This window comes from Idiotropiscis lumnitzeri, chromosome 14 (genome assembly GCF_059441095.1).
Source record: "Idiotropiscis lumnitzeri isolate Australia: NSW breed Sydney's pygmy pipehorse chromosome 14, RoL_Ilum_1.0, whole genome shotgun sequence".
NCBI classification, from domain to species: Eukaryota; Metazoa; Chordata; class Actinopteri; order Syngnathiformes; family Syngnathidae; genus Idiotropiscis; species Idiotropiscis lumnitzeri.
In genome coordinates this window covers 7063864-7087571 of record NC_142404.1, presented here as the reverse complement: position 1 = coordinate 7087571, position 23708 = coordinate 7063864, and the positions used below count along the sequence as shown (strand labels likewise).

The 23708-nt window shown below is 39.3% G+C and overlaps 1 protein-coding gene across 6 annotated transcripts in view; it reads right to left on the bottom strand.

The window, feature by feature from the left end:
- Window positions 1-23708, bottom strand: part of nalcn (sodium leak channel, non-selective) — a 68176-nt gene that overhangs the window by 983 nt on the left and 43485 nt on the right. For 5 of the 6 annotated variants that reach the window (XM_088315029.1, XM_088315033.1, XM_088315034.1 and 2 more), the window contains 27 exons: window positions 17782-17918; window positions 15571-15712; window positions 15276-15349; window positions 14051-14222; window positions 13663-13754; window positions 13430-13552; window positions 13013-13069; window positions 11082-11202; window positions 10869-11000; window positions 10609-10776; window positions 8947-9051; window positions 8736-8842; window positions 8527-8647; window positions 8338-8436; window positions 7463-7556; window positions 6215-6321; window positions 6061-6135; window positions 5854-5973; window positions 5705-5773; window positions 5164-5312; window positions 4994-5087; window positions 4048-4180; window positions 3188-3303; window positions 2879-3036; window positions 1773-1923; window positions 1541-1690; window positions 1341-1458 (listed from right to left, as the gene is read on the bottom strand). In XM_088315029.1, the coding sequence (XP_088171155.1) occupies window positions 1341-1458; window positions 1541-1690; window positions 1773-1923; window positions 2879-3036; window positions 3188-3303; window positions 4048-4180; window positions 4994-5087; window positions 5164-5312; window positions 5705-5773; window positions 5854-5973; window positions 6061-6135; window positions 6215-6321; window positions 7463-7556; window positions 8338-8436; window positions 8527-8647; window positions 8736-8842; window positions 8947-9051; window positions 10609-10776; window positions 10869-11000; window positions 11082-11202; window positions 13013-13069; window positions 13430-13552; window positions 13663-13754; window positions 14051-14222; window positions 15276-15349; window positions 15571-15712; window positions 17782-17918 (3184 nt within the window). The remainder of the gene's footprint in view (window positions 1-1340; window positions 1459-1540; window positions 1691-1772; window positions 1924-2878; window positions 3037-3187; window positions 3304-4047; window positions 4181-4993; window positions 5088-5163; window positions 5313-5704; window positions 5774-5853; window positions 5974-6060; window positions 6136-6214; window positions 6322-7462; window positions 7557-8337; window positions 8437-8526; window positions 8648-8735; window positions 8843-8946; window positions 9052-10608; window positions 10777-10868; window positions 11001-11081; window positions 11203-13012; window positions 13070-13429; window positions 13553-13662; window positions 13755-14050; window positions 14223-15275; window positions 15350-15570; window positions 15713-17781; window positions 17919-23708) is intronic. The other variant, XM_088315032.1, reaches the window with a different exon arrangement.

The window sequence follows — 23708 nt, the reverse complement described above, 5'->3', positions numbered from 1 at the left end:
AATTTTAGGCACATAAACAAATCAGATCCTATTAAAAATGCTACATAATTCCTTATGGTTCAGTGCTTTTTTTGTCTCTGCTTATTTTGCTCGGCTCCAAGCATTCAGAATAAATTGTTGAACCAAATTTGAACTAAATGAGTTTATTGTGTTCATAATGTTGCATCCTACACTAAATAAGTGGAATGTATTTTTCGCTCTTTATATTTTACTGCAGTATAGCTTTTTCATTCTTTAACATTATTACCTTTGTTTGTTACTGAGAGGTGTGTGACATCTTGTTCGGATAAACTATAAAATAAAGAATTATAAATTGAAATAAAAACAATGCGGGCTTTGTTATGTGTTTTAATACACAAAGCACAGTCATAGGGCAGTTGCTGAATTTGATATGTAATCTGTGATAAAGTTACTCCATTTTGAGAGTTGTAACGAAAATAGAGTGGAAACTCGACCCTTTTTACAAACTTCTCAAGTTCAGCACAACATTTGTGTAGAAAATATGCCTCGAGTTACGTACTATCTCAGGATGGATGAGCGCTATGCTGCTCGCTGAATGATTTAAAGGTTATGGTTGGCTGTAAGCGCCCCAAAAAACCTATATATGTATATATATATCTATATATATCTATATATATATATATATCAGGTTATTTTCCCCTCTTCACTTTTAGTTAATTTAGTGATGGGAAAATGAGGCTTCAAGATGATTCATGAACCTGTTGTTGCGTTTATTGAGCGCTTTAGATGGAAATCTCGCTTCAACATAGGGCTGAAAACACACCGGCTGGCCATTTAAGACTTTTCTTTAAACCAACAATGCCATCTAGAGGAGTCAAAAAAGACAACCGGTTCATGAAGCCATTTTGAAGCTTCATTTTCCATTTTCCTTTTTTTGCTTTCTTCGTAAGTATATTTTCACTTACAGCATCGTATTTTTATGTTGTTCTGTACTTATTCTCAACCACAAGGTAATTAAAATTGGATTTTGACATATATCATAAAATGTAAATATAATTTGGGGGCGGGAATGGATGAATTGCAGTTACGGTGCATTCATTTCAATGGGAAAATTAACCTCTATTTACGAATGTTTGAATGGAGGACAAACGGGGTCACGGAACCAATTCAGTTGGTAAGTTGAGGTACTAGTGTACAAACATGGAATGTAAATTGATATTTTTCTTTGATATCAATTCCTCTCTGACAGAGTTTTTCTACCGCAATTGTGTTGTTGTAGAGAGCGTTTATAGCGGTGACATGCCAGGATAAATTGTATTTTCAATGTCTCACGAAGAGATGGTGCTCTGTGGAGACGAATGGGGCGCCCGCACACACACCTGCAGGCAGCCGCCACTGTCCCAGCTTCCTCTGCGGCTTGCCCAGGTCGGAGGAGTCCTGCCTGTAGCCGCCTCTGTCGGACAATGTGGGACTGAGCAGCTGCTGGAGGCCACTCATCTAAACAAAGCGGACATATCCTTTGTTCAGTGTACACCTGCAGATGATGGTGTGATGTGAATGCTTGCAAGCACGCTTTTACCTCAGGCTGCGAGGGGTTGTCTGGGTTGTTGGCGTTGTGGTCTTCGCTCGGCACCGTGGTCTCGATGCTGGGGGGGTTGAGGAAGCGACTCAGCTCCTGCTGTTGGCTCTCTCTCAGGCTGTGGATGATGCTACACGACTGCTGCTGCTTCTGCAAACAGAGCGAGGACAAAGCGTCATACGCGCGCACATGCCGAGGTGGCGGCGCCGGCTGCCACGTGGGGCCAACTCACCGCACGGATGCGTTTGAGGCACTTCTTGAGCCACATGCGTATGGTCTGCTTTGCAACCTCCTCCTCAATGGTGTACTCCAGCTGTTCCCTGGCCAACAGCTCCTCCAGCTGGAGAGACTTGCGAATGTCCACAGAGCGGTAGGACAACATGCTGCCAACACACACAACGGTAGGCACAATTACATCATTATGACAGGATTAACCGAAATTAAAACTACTGTAAACCATCATAATTTTTGTTGCTGTTAATGCTAATTAATTTCAAGTTTTGGGTCATTGTTTTTAACACAGTAGTGTAGTAGTCCCTTTTATCCCCTTATACTTGAACTTCTTCACTTTCCTTGGATAGTGTGGCGTGACTAGCAAATCTTACAAAATACTCACCACACAATAACCCGTCTGAGATTTTACGTAGAAGCGCTGCGGTCAAGCCAAACAATTGCTCAAATTGTGCATATTGTCACAATGGCTCAACCTTTTTTTTTTTTTTAAATACAGTACAGTGCTGTTGTATTTAATGTCTAAGTACAATAATACAATACATAAGTTAGGGCTCGTGGCCCTGCACCTTGAGCCCTTCCCTCTGGGGTGTGTGTGTGTGTGTGGGGTGTGTGTGTGTGTGTGCTGGGTGTGTCTTTCAGGGCTGACAAGACAGTGATGCTGGGACCAGGTGCAATCAATTTCCATCAACAGTACTTAAACTGGGCCCTAGCTCCACCTCCTCACCAAATCAACACTCTCACTTACAAGTTTGTACACCCAGCCCGTTAATGTTGTATACCTGACAAGTGTTTTAAATGACCTTGCCTTGTTCCACAGATTGTTTGCACTCCACCAGCCCTGTACCCTGAAACCCCGTTGGGTTCCTTTCTTTGACCTGGGACTGCTCTCACTGAACCGCCAACACCTGCTGCAGCCTTTGTTCTATAAAACCTTTTTCCGCTAATCTATTTGCCTCTTTACTGTACTAAAATAATTTGCCGGGTTAAAAATAATAAAACATACTTCAAGTGATTGTGGAACATTTAAGAAAGGTTTTATTTTTTAATTCTTTTACTAACCTAAGTGTTGTTGTGCAAGTGTTCATACAGTATTTTTATAGTCACCTGAGCACATCATGGAAGGTGACATCTCCTCCGCTGTGTAGTCGCTCCATCTCATAGCACATGTGCTTGAAGAGCAACTTGTCTTTGTCCAGGTCCACCTCCAGCCTGCCCCTGAGCAGACGCAGCAGGAACTTCACCCTGGATGTTGGGATCACGCCCTGCAGAAGAATGAACAAAGTGATTCCTCCAAACACTTTCTGAAATACTTCAAGTGGGTTTTCTGAGAATACTGGGAAATTTTGTGACAGCAAAGCGGGGACTGACTAACAATACATGTGCAGTATTCTTCAATTTTCAGTAATTGCTCACCTCCCGCTTGTCGTCTACCATGTTCCAGATGATTTGAAAGTGTCTCAGGTCATTGTAGCTCAGCAGCTGGTCCTCCTCGGTGGAGTAGAACAGGGAAAAGTTCTCCACGATGATGGCTGCATCGCAAGGATAGAAATATTCCACTTTGAAAGATTCAATTTCTGCACTGACTGTTTCTTAAACCCTGTTATTGCTTCTTACTGCTCCTTTTCTAAATTAGCTGAGCAGATCAACACTTCTTGTGGTGCAATAACAGTCGGTGCCATCTGTGTCGTCTTTATGAGCCAGAGGGGGCAGAAAGATAAACACAGTCCATCAAACCACAGGAATGCATGCTGTGTGCTTCATCTCTCTCTTCCTTGATCTTGCCATGCCATCATTGTACATTGTTCCCTCCTCTTTTTGCTGGCGCTCAAGCGTTCAAATGTCTGCTTTAAAGCAATCGAAAATAAAACTCGTAACCCCAATATAAACTGTTTTCTGAAACTGAGCCATGATTGGTCGTTAGTTGAGCCCTGAGCAACAGTGATGTCATTTTTAGTCGAGAAAAGTGACAAAATGGCTGGTATGGATTTTGCCGCTTGACTCATATCCCATAAATGCAATATTAATCAGAATGCCATGTTTCGACTAGAGTGCCTGAATAGAACATATTCTTGTAAAGAAAAAAAAAATGAGTTTACTTCCCCTTTAATAAAGCTTTCATTATTGTGGCAGTTTGAGCCTGCACTGAAAGAATTTACTACACTACTTTAAAATGAGAAAATGTGGTTCATAATAAATTTGGAAGTGCACGGATTGTGTTCTGCTGTAAATGAGAGGAAAAGAATGCAGGTAAAAAAACAGGCACATGCACTGACCAACAAGAAGGTTAAGCATGATGTAGGCTATGATGACATAGAAGGAGCAGAAGTAGATGAGGGCTCCAGCATAGTTGCCACAGTCAGTCTCCCAATAGCGATGCTTATCCGGGGTGCAGAATGGAGCCTGCACCTGAGGAAAGGCATTAAAGATGAGGATAACACCAAACTATATTTAAAGTCAAACTATATATTTACAAAATTAAATACTGATTGAAACAATGTTGCAGATGCAAAGATAATTGTGATCAGTATATCTGGAGTCTGTTTCTCCCACCCACGCAGCGCATATTTGGTTTATGATACCGTGTAGGTCTGATGTGCAGGCTGTACTACAGTTGCATCTGGTACGCATCTGTGCAGGTGGGCATCATCATCAGTTTCCGTCAGTATTTCAGGCCGACCCACGTGGGCCCAGCCCATCCCATGTCTGCGACAGCCAAAGGCCAGCATAATTTGCACGTCACATGCAGGCGCCACACAATCAGACACGCAGCCAAATAAATAAAAATAAATCAAAAACAGCAGATACACACACATGCATAGTGTGGTGATCAGTGTCATAAAAACAATATGGGACACATGTCATTGAGGTCTGTGGGACCGATAGGCATACTAATACAATTTTATTTTGCATATATTTGGCTTGGTCAGGTGTGCAGCACCTGCATGTGACGTGGTACCAGTAAGTCCGTTATTCAACGCCGTTTAGCTGACTCCGACTGACTGGACGGACATGAAATACTGATGATAACTCACGGACGGACTACAATACTGACAAATACCCACCTCTGCATATCTGTGTGAAACAAGCCTGGGCTGGATTTGAAAAAACTCTTAATTTTGGACTGTTTATATCGCATCCCAAAAAATCTGATGCATGTCACATATGTGACAAATAAAAGTCAGAATTGACCTGATAGGTCACCATGGCTTGGTAACTTACCATGCAGTCGTGCATGATTTTATTCCAGTCCTCCCCGGTGACTATTCGAAATAGAACTGTGATAGCTTGGGCCGCCGTTGAGAAGTTGGCGTGTCTGCAAGGTGGTGGCAAGACAGACCAAGACTCAGAACAAGTAGACCTAATCTGCTGTCATGCCAGTCAAATCTTACCGGTTAATATTCTCTCCGTACTTGACAGTGCCGAAGAGAACAACGCCAGCAAAGGCATAGCAGAGGAGAAGGAGGAACATCCCCACGATGATGAAGAAGCTTTTATACATGCTGACGACCACGGTCAACAACAGCATTTTCAGTGTCACCTGGAGACATTTTTCTTTCAATTACTTTTTTTAAATGAACAACCAGTTCTAAAATTCTACACAAGACCAACAATCTGTGACATTAAATTATGATATTTACCAAAATATTATTAATACATTTTCTTTTTACCAGGTATGTGTTACTCACTGGATTTTATGGAAATTAAGATTCTTGCTTAAGCATGACATTTTTTAATCCTGCCTTCACAATGTGACCAGATTTGACAGAGATGTGTGCATTTTTTAAAAAAAAATTTTTATTCAGCACTTAATAAACAATAGAACCAATCAATCATATTAACAATGTCAGTATTGTTACACAAATTGAATGGGAGTGTTCTTGGAAGAATATATTCCCAATTAAAATGAAATAATTTAATAGCAACACTCACGTGCTTCCCACATATTGTAAAGAATCTGAAGACGATCACACAGGTGCCCATCATATAGGTATATGCATTCTAAAGGGAAAATAGCTACGCATTAAGTTTCGGTAATGCATATAACTGTGGCTTCATAATATAAAAACTGCAGTTCTAACCAGGAGAGCAAAGTGAAGTACAATCCAAATGACGCCCAGCGACGTCACCAGCAGGTCGTAACGATTCCGTCGACTCTGCCAGTAACCGGCTGGAGACATGGCTATCAGCTTCATGGTTACCTAGGCAACAACAAAGGACATGACCATGAGTGACTATTATATAAGCAGTAATACTAATTTGAAATAAATGCAGCAGAGCAGGCTCACCTCCAGTACAAATATAAAAGTGAAGACCACCGACAAAGTGGCGAGAGGAAATGTTACTTGGTCGTCTACATCCCACTAAAACAAAACAGAAGGGTCATGTTAGTTTTTTTCGTGTCGTGGAATATTAAGGTGGTCTATGCAATATTGAATGTACCTTGACTGAGAGCAGCACTGACTGAGCTAACACCAGCACAGCAATGCCTCGTTTGAAGAAAGGATGTTGTGTGATGTCATACATCTTGGCTCGGAAACCCCCATTTTCTGTTAGGGATAACACTTTTATTTAAAATGTTTTCGGTGATAAAACTTTTAATCATTCATTTTGTATTACTCACCAGCGATTAAAGGAGTATTAAAGAAGTAGTGGTATCAGAACAGCAACATGTACGTACAGTATCCATTGTGTCCTCTAAAGGGCAGTCAAGGACTGTTAAAGTATCAGGGATTTTTTTTTTTATTATTATTTGAACCATTTATTTGTATTTGTACTGTTGTTCCAACCTGTTTTTATAGCTGAATATCTTCCCTTTATTTTACCAAAGGTATTTATGATATTTAAAAGCATATGATAAAAGTCACTGGGTTTGAAAAACATACATTATTGCAGCAAAGTCACTTATTATGTGCTCTATGAAGTAGTCATGAAGGGTTAACAAGCACACAGACTAGGAGCTTGCGAAACAGGCAAGGAAGTTTCAATCTCCAGCACATTTTTAGGGGTTTGTTACACTATTATGATTGATTTAAAAATTGTGCTATCACCAAAACTCCCTATTTAAAATGTGCCCTGTGAATCTGAGCTAATTTACAATCTCTTCAATTCCGGTGATCTGAGCATGGGGAAAGCTCAGTCCTGCAATGGTTTGCCAGCAGGAGTATGTGTAGTAGTGTGAGAGAATGAGTGGAGCCAATGGGAATTGGATGGGGATGAAAAACAAGTTGACTTCGCTGATGTCATTAAGTGTGTTTAAGGATCTCTCAAGTTTCCATTCAATAAGCGCTGATTTAAATGCACTTTAATTGAATCATTGTTAATTAATGCACATTTTGAGGACCTAAAGTAAACATTCTGTCTGCATTTACACTAAGCCAAAGGCTGTTCATTCTCATTTGTTTGCCATGGTGAAAGCATGAGTCGGAACAACATGCCCTCAGTGTAAGTTAGCCTGCCTTGATACAACTTCAGCATTCACCTCCATCTAACCCCACCTTGAGTGAGTTTACATCCAAAAAAAGCAATTATTTATGATATGCGCTGCTTGGATTTCCCAAAAGTGGATGCCACAGTAGATATACACACAGAAAATGAGTAGTACATTATGAGTTTAATAAGATGGAACTTGCTCCAAAGTAATTTTTAGTGCTGTACGCGTAAATGTTTAATAAATATGCATATTCGTACCTGGGCGAGGAGGTAGGTGGAGAGGTTGAGCTATTTTGAGGCGACTTTTCAAATCCTCCCATCGCCTTTGATCCACCGTCAGTAAAGCAGTGCCCTGGAAAGCAAGTGCAAAACCTAAACTGAAGTGATACAGAGTTGTACACCAGTCTAAGCAAAATCACTCAATAATTAATTATCAGAATTAGGGACACGGTCAAAAGGGGCAAATACAAATTACAAGAAAAAAAGGATTACAAAATAAAATCTTAAAGTTGCAAGCAAGAAGTCAGCTTTTTTATTGCATTTCTTCAAACAGGAAATAAAGGAATCATTTTTTTTGTCAGTTATACTTTTGCAGCAAAAAACTCATATGAATAATGAGAATATAGTCCTAATATTAAATGTAAATAAATAATAATCATGTTAAGAGAATAAAAATATAATTATGGTGGGAAAAGAGTTAAAAAATATATAATAAAGTTAAATGTTAGGAAAACAGTCACAATAACGACGTTGGTATCTTATAGAAAATATTCATGATAATAAAGTCATAATTATTCGGGAAAAAGAAGTTAGAAAAAGTTAAGAACAAGAAGTTGAGTTTTGCTTTAAATGCTTGAGAAAATAAAGTTAAGTTTTAAGTTAGAATCTCATTAAAAAGTAAAAATGTTCTGAGAAAAAATAATGTTGTAATTTTTGTATAGAAAAAGGTATAATGTTATCAGAACAGTTTATTTTGGATTGAAAAATAATCCACAATCCAACTATTTGCATAATTCTTGTCCAGTTATTTTACATTATTATATTGTTCTATATTAGATTGTAGGTTTTCCCGTAGCTCTAATACTGCTTGAATAAATAAAGCCCCACTGATAAAAGTGACTTTGAGTTCATACTTTGTTCTCGTTGAAGTTGGCAATGACAACACCAACGAACAGAGTCAGTCCGATCATGCACCCCAGGAACACAAAGACGTGGATGTAGATGCCGTGGATCTGCCCGCACAGAAGATAGCACTTACTCAGCTGTTTCCAACATGTAACAAGACATCAAAATATATAATATACAGTGTGTCAGTTCTATACCGGTCCAACACGGTGAATAATGACATCTCGGACTTCCACCCAGCCTTTCAGTGACAGCACCTCAAATAGTGCCAACATTGCATTTCCCACATTGTCAAAATTAAAGTTGCGAGGGTTGGCCCTGGAACACGGCAGAATTATAAAAATATATTAATTACGAAAGGCAAAAAAATAAAGCACGAGGTGTTCAAAATAAAAGATGATGTTACCAGACTCTCGGAACCCAGAATCCTGGCTTTTTCTCTCCAGGTTTTAATTTCAGGTTGAGGTTTTTGGAAACACTGACATTAATCCTGAATATACCGTGACACTCGTCCTGTGACCAACACACGAAACACAGTTATGCTATTGAATGCATGTGCAAATATTGTTATGCTAACTGAGCTTGTGGGAAGGGGATTATCATGGCTCTTGTCATACCTGTTTGAGAACATGGGGGTCATTGCACTTGGCCAGTTTTCCAGCAAACAGTTGAACACCAAAGCTGGCGAATACCAGCATTAGCGTGAGGAGCAGAATAGAAACCTGCAGAACAGAAAATATTCAATCAAAGTTAATACATACATGACACAATACTGGACTGACAACAAAAACCTTTCAATGGAAATGCGAGTCACCTCATACTCTACTATACATACCATCTCTGCTAAAGTGTAAAATTCCTAAATTTGTCCCACTTGACTGTTGCCATTTCGTCTACTTCTAATCGCTTATGTACAGTCACAACCAGGGATGATGTCAAATCTGAAATGGTGCATCACTGCCATCTGTTTGTGCTTTTGCATCATTGAAATTCAATCCAACATTAATATCCACTGTGGAGCTGTGTCAGACCCTTCTACACGCCTCCCTGTGCAGAAACATAGTTGATAAGTATACTTTTCAATTACAACAAGTGGGGCGGGGGGAAAAAAAGACGAGCAATTCGACCAAAAAGTTGGTCATCGCAAAATTGACATTTCCACCTAAATCCATTGCATTCTATCTAAAGCACACGTGACTTTTTCACGATCCATGACTGCCCTCTCTTGGTGAAAAGTTGACGCTGAAGTCAGTGACATTTTCTAGTTTAGGGGCAAGTCTCGTCAGAGTGATAATATGTTTGGGATAGTTTTTAAGCCGGATGCCCTTCCGGATTCATCGCCGGTTGGGAAGGAGTACATGGTGTGTGTACACTAAATATCATGTTATTATCCGTAGCGGTTGGAAATGAAAACTGAATCGTGTTCAACTACAAGAATGCTGAATTGAGCAGATTATAGCGTGAGAAATGTCTGGTGTCAAAACATTGCTAAGCAGAACCCGGTGTGAGGTTAGGTGACGTGAATTCCTGCGGGAAATCGTGTACAAGAAATAAGCAAAAATAAACGGCAGGCCATTTTGACGCACATCCATGGTTACTATCTGTGTCTCCGAGCGCTAATCCTTAATTGCAGCAGCGATCGGTCTTGCACTTGTGTTTTGAAGGTGTGGGATTTGTTTTTTTTTTTTTTCAGTTTTTGGACAAATTAATTTCTACGAAAATCTTTACCATATCTGACAATAATGTTACTTTACAATAATTGCAGAAAACCAAAGTCTTATTTGCAATGATGTGCAAAGATGTGTTGCCAACCGGACTTACTCTTAGAGGAACATCCTTGGGGAAGTAGGATTCGATTCCTTGATTATTCCATGGAAGAGTCGTGGGGATAATTAATCCATAATGATTTGATAGTAACAGCCCAAACAAGTATATTATATATTTATATTTTAGATATTTCAAATAAAATAAGCATGGCACATTTTTTTAGTGGTTGTAGCTTGTAGGTAACAATGAATGCATGAATGTAAACGGCCTAAATCTATTTGATCTACTATACTCAGCAGTTGTCTATATATTTTTTTAAACCTTTGAACAGTAGATTGAAATTGTCATTAGAAAGCATAATAGACGCCGCCTTTTTAAGATCTCCTAGGGCCCCGTTGTAACAGTTCTTCTGAGGTTTTATTCGTTCTCAACTAAACTACCTACCTACCAAGATATCTAATAACTTTTGAAATATAAAAGATACAGCTGGATATTTTCTCTCATTGGCTCACCAGAAAAATCTCCTTGAAGCCTTTGAGAACCTCCCGCACCACCTTCCTCATCTGTGGCACCAGCTTGAAGATCCTAAGGGGTCGCAGGCAGCGCAGCATCATCAAGAGCTGAGCGCCAGACTCAGGCGGGACGTCATGTGGCAGCCAGCACAGAAAAATGAGACTCACCTGCAGTTGTAGAAAAATAGCAGAGAAAGGCACTCAAGATTATTACCTATCCAAGCATACACAGAATACACTGTGGTGCGAGTTTTGCTTACAAGGTAGATGAAGATGTCCATCACACCTCCAAAATCTCTGATGACCGCTGTGGGTGTGAAGAACAGACCATCCGCCATGATCTTCAGGTTCAGCTCGATGCTCATGAAGATGACGAAGACGTACTCCCCGATCTGTAACAGAGGACAGGATGTGACATTATTTTGGGTCGTTGTTTAGACATGCTCCACGAAGGACACTTATTATTTGCTTACCTGCAGGGTGGGAACCTGCATGACCCTGGTGAAGGGTGACTCAAACATCATTGAGATGCATGAGCAGATGGTCACAATGATCATCACCCAATCCAAATAGGTGACAAGGCCCAACAGGTCACTGCAGGCACACACATTCAAACACACACAACCATAATAAATTAAAAGAAAATGCATGCAACATTTTAAATATGTTGGACTACATAGTAACTTTATTGCGACAAAGTTGTATTTTAGTGTGCCATAAATTTACCAAGTTCCATAAAAACTCTTTAAGAATGATACAATATCAAAATATAAATCCCCAAGGAACTAAATTATTTCTAAACGTCAGCAAAGAGGTTCGGAACGTTTAATTAGTCCACTACCCAAAATATTTGCGCTGCTTACTATTGAGGAGAGATTTGACAAGAACAATTCGACATACGAAGCGCTTACCACTCCTTATGAAGTTCCCCCACACGTTTGACTCGCCCTTTCCTAAACACCCTCTCCAACATTCGGTCATCTTTCCGGCTTCTGACTGCCCGTTAATGTGTTTTGAAATCGCAGTCTGAGAACACTCAGCTTCTTTTGCTCTCTCTTTTTGTGTTTTATGAGTCAATGAGAGTTTTCTGCACAACTGTAAGATCAACAGTCTTCCCCATGTCTGAACTCTTCTGATCCAACCTAAGACAGAATTTTTAAATTCTCAAGACCCTTTAGCAGGTGTTTTGGATTACTTGCCTGATTAGAATTTGATTCTTTGAACTTACAAAACTGAAGCTTTTCACAGTATTCTAATTTTCCGAGTTCTGTATTTTGATTTGTGTGTCATAGCGCAATAAAATGTATTGGTTTCATCTTTTATGTTAAATTGACAAAATAAAACAACTTTTACTTCTTCGGGTAATACACATGAGGATAAACTGACAACTGACACTCACATTGAGAATTAATTTTTGCTTTTCGAAGAAAAGCTAGCAATGCATATTTTTTAGGAACATTATCAGAGAGGTACTCTAATTAACATTCTGAAATGACTGTGGTTGTAGTTAATTTTGGTGTACATAAAACAAATGCATCACGACATGAATTGACGATGGATTGGGTTTGATGATTGGTGAACAATATTAGCAACACCACATAAATGTGACGAACTCTAATAGACAGCGCAGGTGTGCCTAATGCTCTGCCTGATGAGTGACTCGTTATGCTGATTTGGGACGCAATTTCCAAAACATTTCTCAAAGGAGTGTGTGCCTCCAAGCCGAACTTAAATAATTCAATTCATTTCGGCCACAGCGTCTAGGGATTTCATTTATTCTGAGGCCTGCGCTCACCTGACAGTTCTCATTAGCAACCAAAGGATCACATTCTTTTCAGGTCACGATGCAACTACATGGTATCAGCTTGATTGATGTTATATTCGGAACCACTATCCGCGCCAATCTTTGTGAGTGGTTGCCATAGTGAAGATCGAAAATATCGCACAGTGGAAGCACTGAAGTTGAACACAACCCATTCCGTGAAAGGGGTTCCAATTATTGTAGAACAGAAATGAAATAAGATAAAGTAAGCCTTCTTCAAGATTGAGGCTACCTGACAGCTATGTTACAAAAACATAGTAAGGTGTTTCTAGTGTAGCGCTTCTAGCGCCGTGAATATTTACCTATTGTATTAAACAACCATGTTGCAGTAAATTCAATGTCCGTTTCATCGTCACACGTTTTCACTTCAATTGTTGCTGTACTTTTTGGAGGCAAGAAAAACTTTGTTGGACGGCAACTTTTGAGATGATTGACTTCGGAGGTTCCGATGTAAAATCTTAACATGCAGCTTTGTCGTAAATGTCTTCCTATAAATATGTGCCATATTACATTTGATTTGGACCCAATTTAACAGTAATGTTTGGTGGACTGGGGGTAGAAAGCACTCCAGATAATACTTACTACAGTTGGTGGTATTTTGTGTTCTTCACTACTCCAGTGATGGGGTCCGTTTTGGATCTAGTGATGGATTCACAGAACATGTTAAAATAGTGAATACTGTAAAAGAAAGTCAGACTGTTTTGTATTCAAGTGAGTGTATTCAAAACAGCATGAAAAATACCCAGGAGTTATTTAATTTTGTACATTCCTACATTCCATTACACTGATCAGACACTTCATTCAGTAGATTTGAATAATTCATCCTGATCTAACATTAAAATGGTTTGTTTATAGACTAAACTGATGTTGCAGCTGTGGTTGAAAGTGAATGTTTATGTTAGTATTAGTTAGTGTTTGTTGAATCCTGCAGGTAAACCGAAAACCTAAATGAAAACTATATTGCTTTAGCCTTCATCAAGGGTGGCAGCGTTATCTTACGCATTGAAGCGAGCTCGAACGATCATCCGGCAGAAATTCCTGAAGCGGTGTTCCCGGCCTACAATGAAGAGCGGCTTATCGAAGTATGGATGGTTCTCCCGAAGCTCCTCCTCTTGGACTTTACTGTCGGGCCAACCAGGGAGAGAGAGAAGACAAACATAACACAACATAAGCGACAGTAGCTATTGCCTCAAATGTTTTGACATTGGACTCTGCATTTTATGTGCGGCTACCGCTTCATCTCGGCTTGTTCTTTCTTTTCTTGGATCATCTTGATCTCGCTGTCCTCTCTCTGGGCGTTGCGGTAGCGGACAGTGCTTGAATGCTTCAAAAGTAAAGAAAGAATTAGTTATTGACATATTTGGATAGATTGTGTTTGAAAAAAGGGAGCACTGAGTAACGATGTAGACTGCTAATTCAGCCTCTCAACAAAGCACGTCACCTGAGATCATAAGGAGATTCTAATCTGTGTTACGTTTTACCGTTTGACATAAAATGACTGTTTTTTGTTTCATTTTATAAATGTATGACAGCGAATGAAAAAACTGTAATGAGTAAGACGCACCAGTGACGTAGATAACGCTTGGCTAATCGGCCTTTCTAAGAACAGCAACTACTCACGTCCTGGGTGAGGGTCTCCAGCGACTTCCCTCGGCTGATCCTCTGACTGGTGGAACCATGTCGCAAAGACCTGCGCTCTTGCCGTATGTGATGTTGCACACTCAGGATGGAACGTTCCTTGGCCGGCTGCCCTTCCAATGACCCGCTTAGCATCCGCTGTCTTGTGCAAGCCCTGCATAAGAGAAGCAAAGAACGGACATTCACATTTAAAAATCAACTTTTCATAATTTTCATTGTTCTTTTCCTGCCTTTCGTGCGTGGCAGTGAGCACACAGTCTTTTTTTTCTGTTTAACATTGGGTTGGGCGGAAAAAAGTATTGTGGGGGAGAAAACCCGCCTTGGAAGAAGTAGCAAAACAAACATTTTATATAACCAGATTGGTAAGATTTATGATGAATCAAACTCTTTGTTGTCTGTGAGGTTTAGTACTTCACCATCCATCCATTATCTGAACCGCTTGCAGTGAACAGTCAATCAGTTAGGTAACGCAGTTAATGTCCCGCCATTTTATTTCATATAAAAAGACCACTCTGTGAGGAAATGAAGGCTTAATCAAGCAATGATGTTGAAAGTGATCATCAGGTTGATGCGCCCAAGCATCCTAGAGGGCATCCGCAGTGTTCGCTCTTCAATCAATTGAGAAATGAATCGCATTATGCATCCGGACATGTGCTAAACTATTGATGCTGATGTGAACTTGATTTTGTGTTTGTGAGAATGGCAGCAAAGCAGGCAAGGCATGCTATGACTGCTAATATCGTGTCGATCTTCCAGGAAGAGGAGGAGGGTTCAGCGGGAGGGCCAGACAGATTGGACATTGGGTTAATGTCCACCCGGTGCCAGCACTGCCATACTGAGCAGTACATTATTATTTATTTCACAACAGTAACTGAGTCTGAAACTGCACTTGCCATTGGCCCGGCAGTATTTAGAGTGGGATGAAGAAAAAAAAATAAAAATAAATAAATAACAAAACGTCTGTTTTCCGCAAGACATGAAATAGGATATGTAAAGAATGCTACTATTCTTGATTATTGGATAGATAGTTAAAAAAAAACAGAATTCAATATGTTTCCTTGAAAGGTTGTCCCGTAATAGAGTAAAAACAAGAAATACACTGTTGCTAACATTTCAGTTGACTGCATTTTAACACTCAGTTTTAAGCTGTACATAGATGAGACGTGTTCACTTGCATGCTCATTGTGAATTCATACAAGCGTCTTACCTTAAGATTTTATTGATTGTTGTTTCTTTTTCCAGCAGATTCCGAGCCTGGATGCTAAATATTGACCTGCGCAGCTGAGAGAGAAAACACGGGTTGCAAAACACAGCAAACCAATGAAGCTGGAGCAATTGATGAATGTAGCCTTCGGACAAATACAACATCATAGCTCTTTAATAATGCTGTTTTTATCACCAAAGTGTAGTTTTAAAGGTATATAGTGTGAAAGGGAAGAAGTTATCACCTTCATACCCACGTGTCTATGAGGTGGAGGGTGATTACTTGAGCATTAATGCACCTTTTGGTCGATATACTTGTTGTCTTCAATGGCCGAGCGTTTGGAGTGGTCACAGGAGGACGACGAGGCCGAGGGCAGTCTGCGGAACAAACAGCTGGGGTCCTGCTGCTGCCTGTCGATGAACTGCTTCATGAAGCTCTCCCTTGAGGATGCGGCACGCAGTTAAAATGACAACAGGAAACATACACAATAAATTTAGATTTAAGTAAATTTGACTCTAAAACCACCCAGTAAAAATATTCGTCTTAAAATTTGAGTACATTTTACGGTCAATGTTTTACTCTGTTTTCTAGGACCAAATATAGTCTTTTTAGCGTAAAATATAATCTACTATTTATTGTGTATATACACTTTTATAAATAATAATAACCGAGAGGGCTGGGCCTCATATCAGGCTGCACGTCGCTAGCTTGTGGCGGGCTATATCTCTGAGCTTTCACCGCTGATATAAGTTCTCTCGGAGTTGGGACACCATTTTGTTCTTATCAATGCACACAACTGAGAGCTAAGGGGTGAAACTGGGTTTGTAGGGTAAAAAGCGTGCGAAAAAAAATAGCATAGCAGGTTAATACTTGTAGAAATAACAGGATATTTTGTAGGGCTACAGCTATCGAATATATTGGTATTTGGATATCCTAGGGAAAATTCAATCAAGTAAGAGTATCAGATGGAATTCAAAAATATGTATTTTTTTCCTGATTATAGAACAATTATGAAAACACAAGAGACAATAACACATTTAATTCAATAATGATTTACCTATTATTTTTCATTTTTAGATGAAATTTAAACTGCATATTAGCAAACTGTATTTTCATCATTAGAAACATTAGTGAGTGAGATTTTGGGCTATGAGACGAAGTGACGTAAGAAAGACGGAAGCAATTTTATTGGTCATTGAAGTGTTCCCGTTTTTGTTCCAAACTGATCAGTAGGAACTGTAACCGTCTCGGGCTGTCAGCATGAGCGTGTGCAGAATCATTTTCACTTATTAATCTGCCTTTGAAAAGTAATCCGACGCCCTTGACAGCTGATATGGTGCACTCACTTAGCGGCTAGTTGATATCGCTGGCAACAGAAGTTCCACGATGTCAGCGTAATTAGATTTTATTTTTGCATTTTTTTTATTGTCCTTAATTAAATGAATCATCCAGCCAAGATGGTCCATTTTTCACTAACAAGCTCAGTTTCAATATTTTTTTCATCAGGAAACGGAATTTAGTTACCATTTTCTTTTTTATGCATTCATTTTGGAGAAATTAGGAAATAAGTATCTACTTGAAAAATGCCCACTTTTAATGAGGAATGTAGCCCCGCCTCCCTCCGCTTGTGCAGAACGCTTTTATAATTTCACAGGTTGAAGTGGACACGAGTAGTAATGTGCATTTGCATTTTGGTGGCGATCGGGTTGCCGTTTCAGACAACAGAACTGACAAAGTGAGCAATATTACCACGCTTGCCTCGTTCTCGTCATTTTTACACGCAAAACTATTATATAAGTGAGAATGTTAATCTCATCAAAGTGTCCCTTAAACATGATTTCAGGATGAGGTGTTGATGTTGGCGGCAACACTTTGTGACAGCAATTTAAGCTTAAACTGCACTCCAACTATCCAACTTCCACTCAGGAAGACTCGTCAAGTCTACACTCTCCTCAAACAAATTAAAAATATTAGCATACAAAGGCACAGATGTCAAGTGTATTACTGTATTGGGAATATTTTATTTTGAAGTTGGCCTTCTCACCAAGCTGGGGATGTTTTACCGTCATGACAAAGCATGAACAGTTGTTGCTATGGCAGGCTTGTCTTGTGTTCCTGAGGCAGAAGACATTCCACTATCATTTTTATGAGTCGAGGTACTCGGATTACTCAAGGACTCGTTTCCCCCCCAACATTTTGTAACAGCAGAGTTTCTGCTGGCACCAGATGGCTTCAGAGATTGATTCTGGCGATGAATGATCCAGCTGTGCACTGCTCACAGCTATGACTAATGATGAAATTGATTGGAATGTTGGTTGTGTCTGAGGTGGATCTGCTCTTCTATTAAAAAAAAATAAATAAAAACGGCAGAATGTGCATTTTTTTCCCTTTAGTAAACCGAATTGATCACCTTACTCTGTAACAACCAAGCTGTCTGTCGTATTGTTGAGCAAACTGCTCACAAATTGGATGAGCCTGCAGTTCAAATAAATCCACTGGGATGATGTACCTGATTCTGGGAACGGTGAAGTCTGACGGCAGCTTGGAGATCTTCACCATCTGAGGTCTGTTGGGGAACTTTTCAAAAATCCTGAGTCGGAGAGGGAGCTTCTCTTTGGTGTCGGCATTTGCCTCACTTTGCTTGAGCTAAGCGAAGTGGAAGAGTGAGAAGAGAAGAGAAGAGAATTAATGCATGGAACATGATACACAAAGTAAACTTGTTTAAAATATCCACTTTTTCTGACGTCAAAATATGACACCAAGATTAATAGTTTTAGAGGGTGTACAGTACACCCAAAATCTCAATAAAAGAAATTAGTTATCGGCGAAATGCTAGTCGTTTGCTTTCATAACATATCATTGCAAAACCACGCAAATTCTTGTTCCGATAGGTGTATTTTAAAAAAACAAACACTTTTTTGCCATTGAAGCAATTATTTTGTTGATTAGGGGCAACTTTGACTGTCTTTTGGAACTTTTCTTAGAGACTTAAGCGTCTGTTCAAGCCAAATAAAAATAAGCCCAAATCATATTAAGTATGCTTTTCTGTTGGAGTAGAAAGATGTTGAGCATCCTTTTTGATTCAGGGTGTGCACAGTTATGAAAACGGCTACCAACATACTTTATGTATTTTAGATAGTTTTTTTTTTTCCCACTGAGTAAAAAAACTAACTGAATTGTATTGGTTATTCTTCACATTATTTTGGGGAGGAAAAAGTTACATATTATCGTGGTGTCATTTATTTTTTTTTCATGTTCACGCCATTGTGAGTTTTCATAGCTGCAGACAAGCCGATTCAAACTGACAAAAAGGAACAAAAACATCACTTGGGTTTTAGGATACATTAGGATTTTGAGGATTATATCTTGACTGTTCAACTACGAGGGGAAAGCCAACAGTGGAAAGCAGTTTGCAGCTTTACGTTTCTGCCTGATGATGGCAGCAATACGCTTACCTTTAAAAACAATAAACGCACAGAAAGGGACACTTAGCTTGAGATCTGACTTACTTTGAGAACATAATGGAAGAAGCCAACAAAAGAAAGAAAACAAAGATTACTTTGGAGTGGTTGGATGGAGAAAAGGAAGAGGTGGAAAAAAAACAGGCAGTAACAGAACAATGTGCATTGTGGCAAAGGCTTGACAAAATAAAATGACAAAAGGGAAATGAAAGCAATTATTTCCATTTAATTACATATGGGGGAGGCTGATTGAAAATCCCTGGCAGGTAGTCTCTGTGTGGGTGCCTGCAGATAACCTTTGATGCATTGCCGATTAGCACCGGCAGTGTACTGCATTTAAAGCGATGCCGAGCAGCACCTTATCATTCAGAGCAGGCCACTCGCTGTGTGGCAAATTAGCTGTGCTTGGTTAATGTTTTCAGTCCATTCGCCTGTGCGTGAAGGCAAACGTTCCTCCATACTGGTTGTCTGACTGTGTAGTGTGACAACTGTTTTTTTCATTTACTGCCATATTTACATATATAGGAGCGTCTTCTCAGTACTGAGTGGGTGAGGGGAAACTTAATCACAGTATGTGCCAATGTTTGTGCACCGCATCTTTCTCTCGATGTTCTGGGTATAGGCACAGGCAAATATACGGAAAAAAAATCTAAATACATGCACAGATTTATCTATTTATTTTTTTTATAATGGTCTGAACGGCTCAATTACGAATTTTTGACATCATGTGTTCTGACCTGGGACATCCATATGTGTTCCTGCAAAGTACAGAAAATGTATTTTTGGATGGACAATTGTTTCAACAGTACTTGTGGAACAAATGAAACAAAAGTTTGCCCTCTAGTTAAGACTTAATCAACAAAGTCCACAATGAATTGCACAAACCTGACGCAATTCGTAATGGACAATTAATCGAATATTTGATGATAACGCCCTTCTTAGTTTCTTTTAAAGCACAAACATTAATTCTATCTTTATGGGGTTGAAAATAAAGCTGTGCTTAAGTTCTATGTAGTGCTGCAGTTCTTGGGTAGAAACACGGAAAGTGCTGATTCATCCCAAAGGATGCCTGCACAATTGGCAGCACGGTACACAAGAGCGATGCACACATACAGGAGACAACAATGAAGAATTAATAAGGACCCTATTGTTCCCTAAGGCCCTAATCAATTGGTCGGACACAAAGAAGAATCGCATGAAAGCCAAATTTTCTATGCAATAACCTTTTTCTAGCTCACTGTGCCAGCATGGTACTTCTTTTCCTCCGTGTTCCGCTCATTTTATCCTTACTTACCTTAAAACTCCCCAAATTCTGAAACAAACATTTAAATAAACAGGTGTGGAGCCAATTATTTGTGTACTTTTCCACTTTTTGTGTGTATTTCCAATGTAGGGATCCGACTGAGGGGAGATAAAATAAGCAAAGGGGATGTTGGAATTAATTAATTAATTTGCCGTAGATTCACAGTGAAGTGTACTATACAGGAGGCCATTTCGATTCTATAAGAATTACTGTTTCACCTTGCAGCAATTAATGTCCAGAGTTCATTGTAAAAAGAAAAAAAAAAGTGTTTGTCAGCTTTTGCCGAATAGTTTCCTTTGTTAGCTGCTTATTGATGTACTGCAGTGCAAGGGTGTCCACCTGGTGCGCTGCCACCACCATTGATCACTATTAACAATATGTGCGAACGCACAGGCCTCGTAGTGTGGTCAATATAAGATCAATAAAGCACACACAAATAAAGGGCAAAGGGGAAAATGTACTACTTTCTGGACAGATCATGTTCAAGCATTTAGAATTGTAGCTATGGGTACAAACAGAGAATACTTATGTTGTAGCTTTTCATACACTGTGTTCAAAATTATTATGCAAATAATGTTTTTCAATGGTTTATATAAGTATTCTATTCATATCATTTTCAAGTCATCAACCGTGTGTGAGAGAATAATTTGAATGTTTATTAAACAAACATGCCAATGATAATACAATTTTCTTCAAAAACAAAAGCATTTTTTCTATAAAGGCACTGTTCCAAATTATTATGCACAGAAGTGTTTCAGGACATTTTAGAGTGTGTAAAGAACTGAAAATAGACATTTGTTGAACCCGCAGCATTTGTATTTAAAATTATTTCCATTAAAAAGAGCTTAACAGATTTTAAAATTGCAGCTGCACAAGTCTTGCATCCATTTTTGCAGATTCTCTGCATGAATTTGTTTTGCAAGAGATCAGAATAGTTTTCTCAAGCTGATGTTTGGATGCGCTACGTGAGTAATTTTCAGCGTGTGACAGAGAATGGATGATATATAGTTGAACAATGAAGCCAAGACTAATGTGTTTTGCCTTGAGAAGTCGCTCAGGTGAACCCGCCACTGTTTCCTTCACCATTCAAGTCAATTTCAGGCTCAGATAAGCTAAGGGAGCTCAGTCTCTTAGGAACGTCACCCCTTTTACTGACCAAGGCTAAAAGGATGACTAATGCGGACCATTATCACTCGACCAGTCCAGCGAGTGCTTTCGTTTCAGTCTATAAATGTCAAACTATTTTGGTAGAAGCAAACCTTGGGACAAAGAGGTTAGATACATGCAAACGAGATAAACTGAGAAAATACATGAATTATGTCATTTCACATAACTGGGAGGATTTTGGACAAAAAATATATGAACTGTACTTACTTACTATGTACATATTGAATCCATCCACCTATTTATTATAGTTCGTCGTTGGTGAGCTAGCCCAACTGACTTAGCGTGGGAGGCGTGGTACACCCAAAACTTGTCACCAGTTACATGGTTGATATAAGGCAGTCAGTCTTAGTTGCATTCCCACGAACTGACAATGTCAAGTCAGAATGAACCTACCATTTTTGAAATGTGAGAGGAAGCCGGACTACCTGGAAAAGAAATCCACGCAAGCAAAAAGAGAACATGGAAGGCCAAATAGGAAGGCCATGTAGTACTGAAACTAAAGCCATGTTGCCAGCAAACAGAGCCGTTGAGTTGAGTTTCTCACAGTAAATGTACTCACATATTTTTGCGATTCGGCATTCACAAATTAACTTTTTTGTGTGGAACCTCTGTTAACCAAAGGTTAAAAAAACTCACCAATTTGTTATTTTCTGTCCCAATATAAAATGCCTTAAAGTTATTATTTTGATTTCCGTGTCTATACACTGCCTAAAACTAAGGTCATGTTTCCCCTAAGCCATTATGTTTCAAAAAAGTAAATCTTGATAGGTGTGTAGGTTTGGTGCTGCTATCTGTGTCAAATATGCAAACAGGACATTTGCTTGTACCCTCGAAATAGTTCCTGTTAAGACTTGTGGTGGATAGTAACATTCAGTTCATAAAACTACAGTTCAATTTCATTGTATGTACTTAATCAGAGCAACATCGTGGAAGCCCTGAAAAATTAACCAATAACTTTGTGAAAAAAATTGACTATGAACAGTGCTGTATGCTGACACACAGTCATCAGAAAACAAGCACAAATGAAGTCAACTCTGTTTGTATGTGAACAATCATTTCTAAATGGGTATTTTATCCTCGTACTACTATTGGTACAATGATGTGGTGGTGAAAAGGGGAACTTGTCAGATACTTGGGATAAAAAAAATAAATAAATGCACTGTAATGGAACTGAACCAGCGAAACTTTGTGGAAGTGAGGTCGTAAATATGCATTTACCCTGAGACTTATGTCAATGATCAAGGCTAACATTAATATGTATATCATGTCAAATACAATAAGCTATTTGCTCTCGGGACATTTGGGTTGGGTCCCCCATGCCCCATCCGGCAGCACTACCCCGAGGGGAAGGCGAGCTGAGAGTGAGGGAGCAGGGTCACCCTTTCCTTCTCTCATTAGGTGGCTAATGAGGCGTGCAGTGGAGCTGCTGGAGAGCCGCGCAGCCCATAAACCTCTAATAGCTAACTTCAAGTTTCAAAACAACATTGTTCTATTATTATCAATAAAAACACACTTAAACTGTGGTGTTTAAGTCTGAGCGGTCTTTTCTCGTCACACGTCATGAGTTAAGCGGAAGATGAGCACTTATAAAGCACAGAAGAGCAAAGTAGAGCCCAAAGACAGAGAAAAGCACGACAGATTCCAACATTATTCTATTTTGATGTGAAGCAGTCTAATCTTGGTGCTGTTGCATAGTCATAATCAAGTGTGAGAAACATGAAAAGTCATTCAAACAGCTCGTTCATTACATGGGAGAGCAGGAGAAATGTAGTTCACCTGGCAAGACAAAAGACTTTTTTTTTTTAATTTGCGTTTTTAACTGTTAATTCTGGCCTCATGCATACCAACAGTTTATGTTCTGTGACTTGTCCCAAATTGTATTGTTGTATGCTGTAATATATTTGTGTTGTTAAGCTGTGCGGTATATAGTTTGAGATCATCATCACAATGTACTGCACATATTGCAAGTCATGCATGTCTGTGATGGCGGAGGCATGTTCTCAACTGAATTAATTCCTGCGTAAAATTTGCATGTTCTCCTCATGCATGCGAGGGTTTTTCTCCAGGAACTCGGTTTTCTCCATTATTTCGGAAAACATATGTGGTCGCTAGAACGAACGCTCTAAATTGACCCGAGGAGTGACGGTGAGCGCGGATGGTTGTTCGTCTTTGTTTACCCTGCGATTGGCTGGCAACCAGTTCAGGGTCTACCTCGCTTAATGTCCGAAGACAGCTGGGATAGCGGATCAGATAATGGATGGATAGATGGTATGTATAGCATACAGTATATATATATATATATATATAAATATTTTTTTTTTGTTTATTTATTTATTTTTTTGGGGGGGGGGGGTGCGCGTGTTGTTCCATGGCCTATTATAAAAGTATTTGACATGAACAGGGGCTCCGGGATGTTTATGCAGCAACCTGTTATTTGTACACTTTTCTTCAATGTTCATTTCATATAATGTCATTTCATATAAAGAGTGGAAATTTTAAAACATT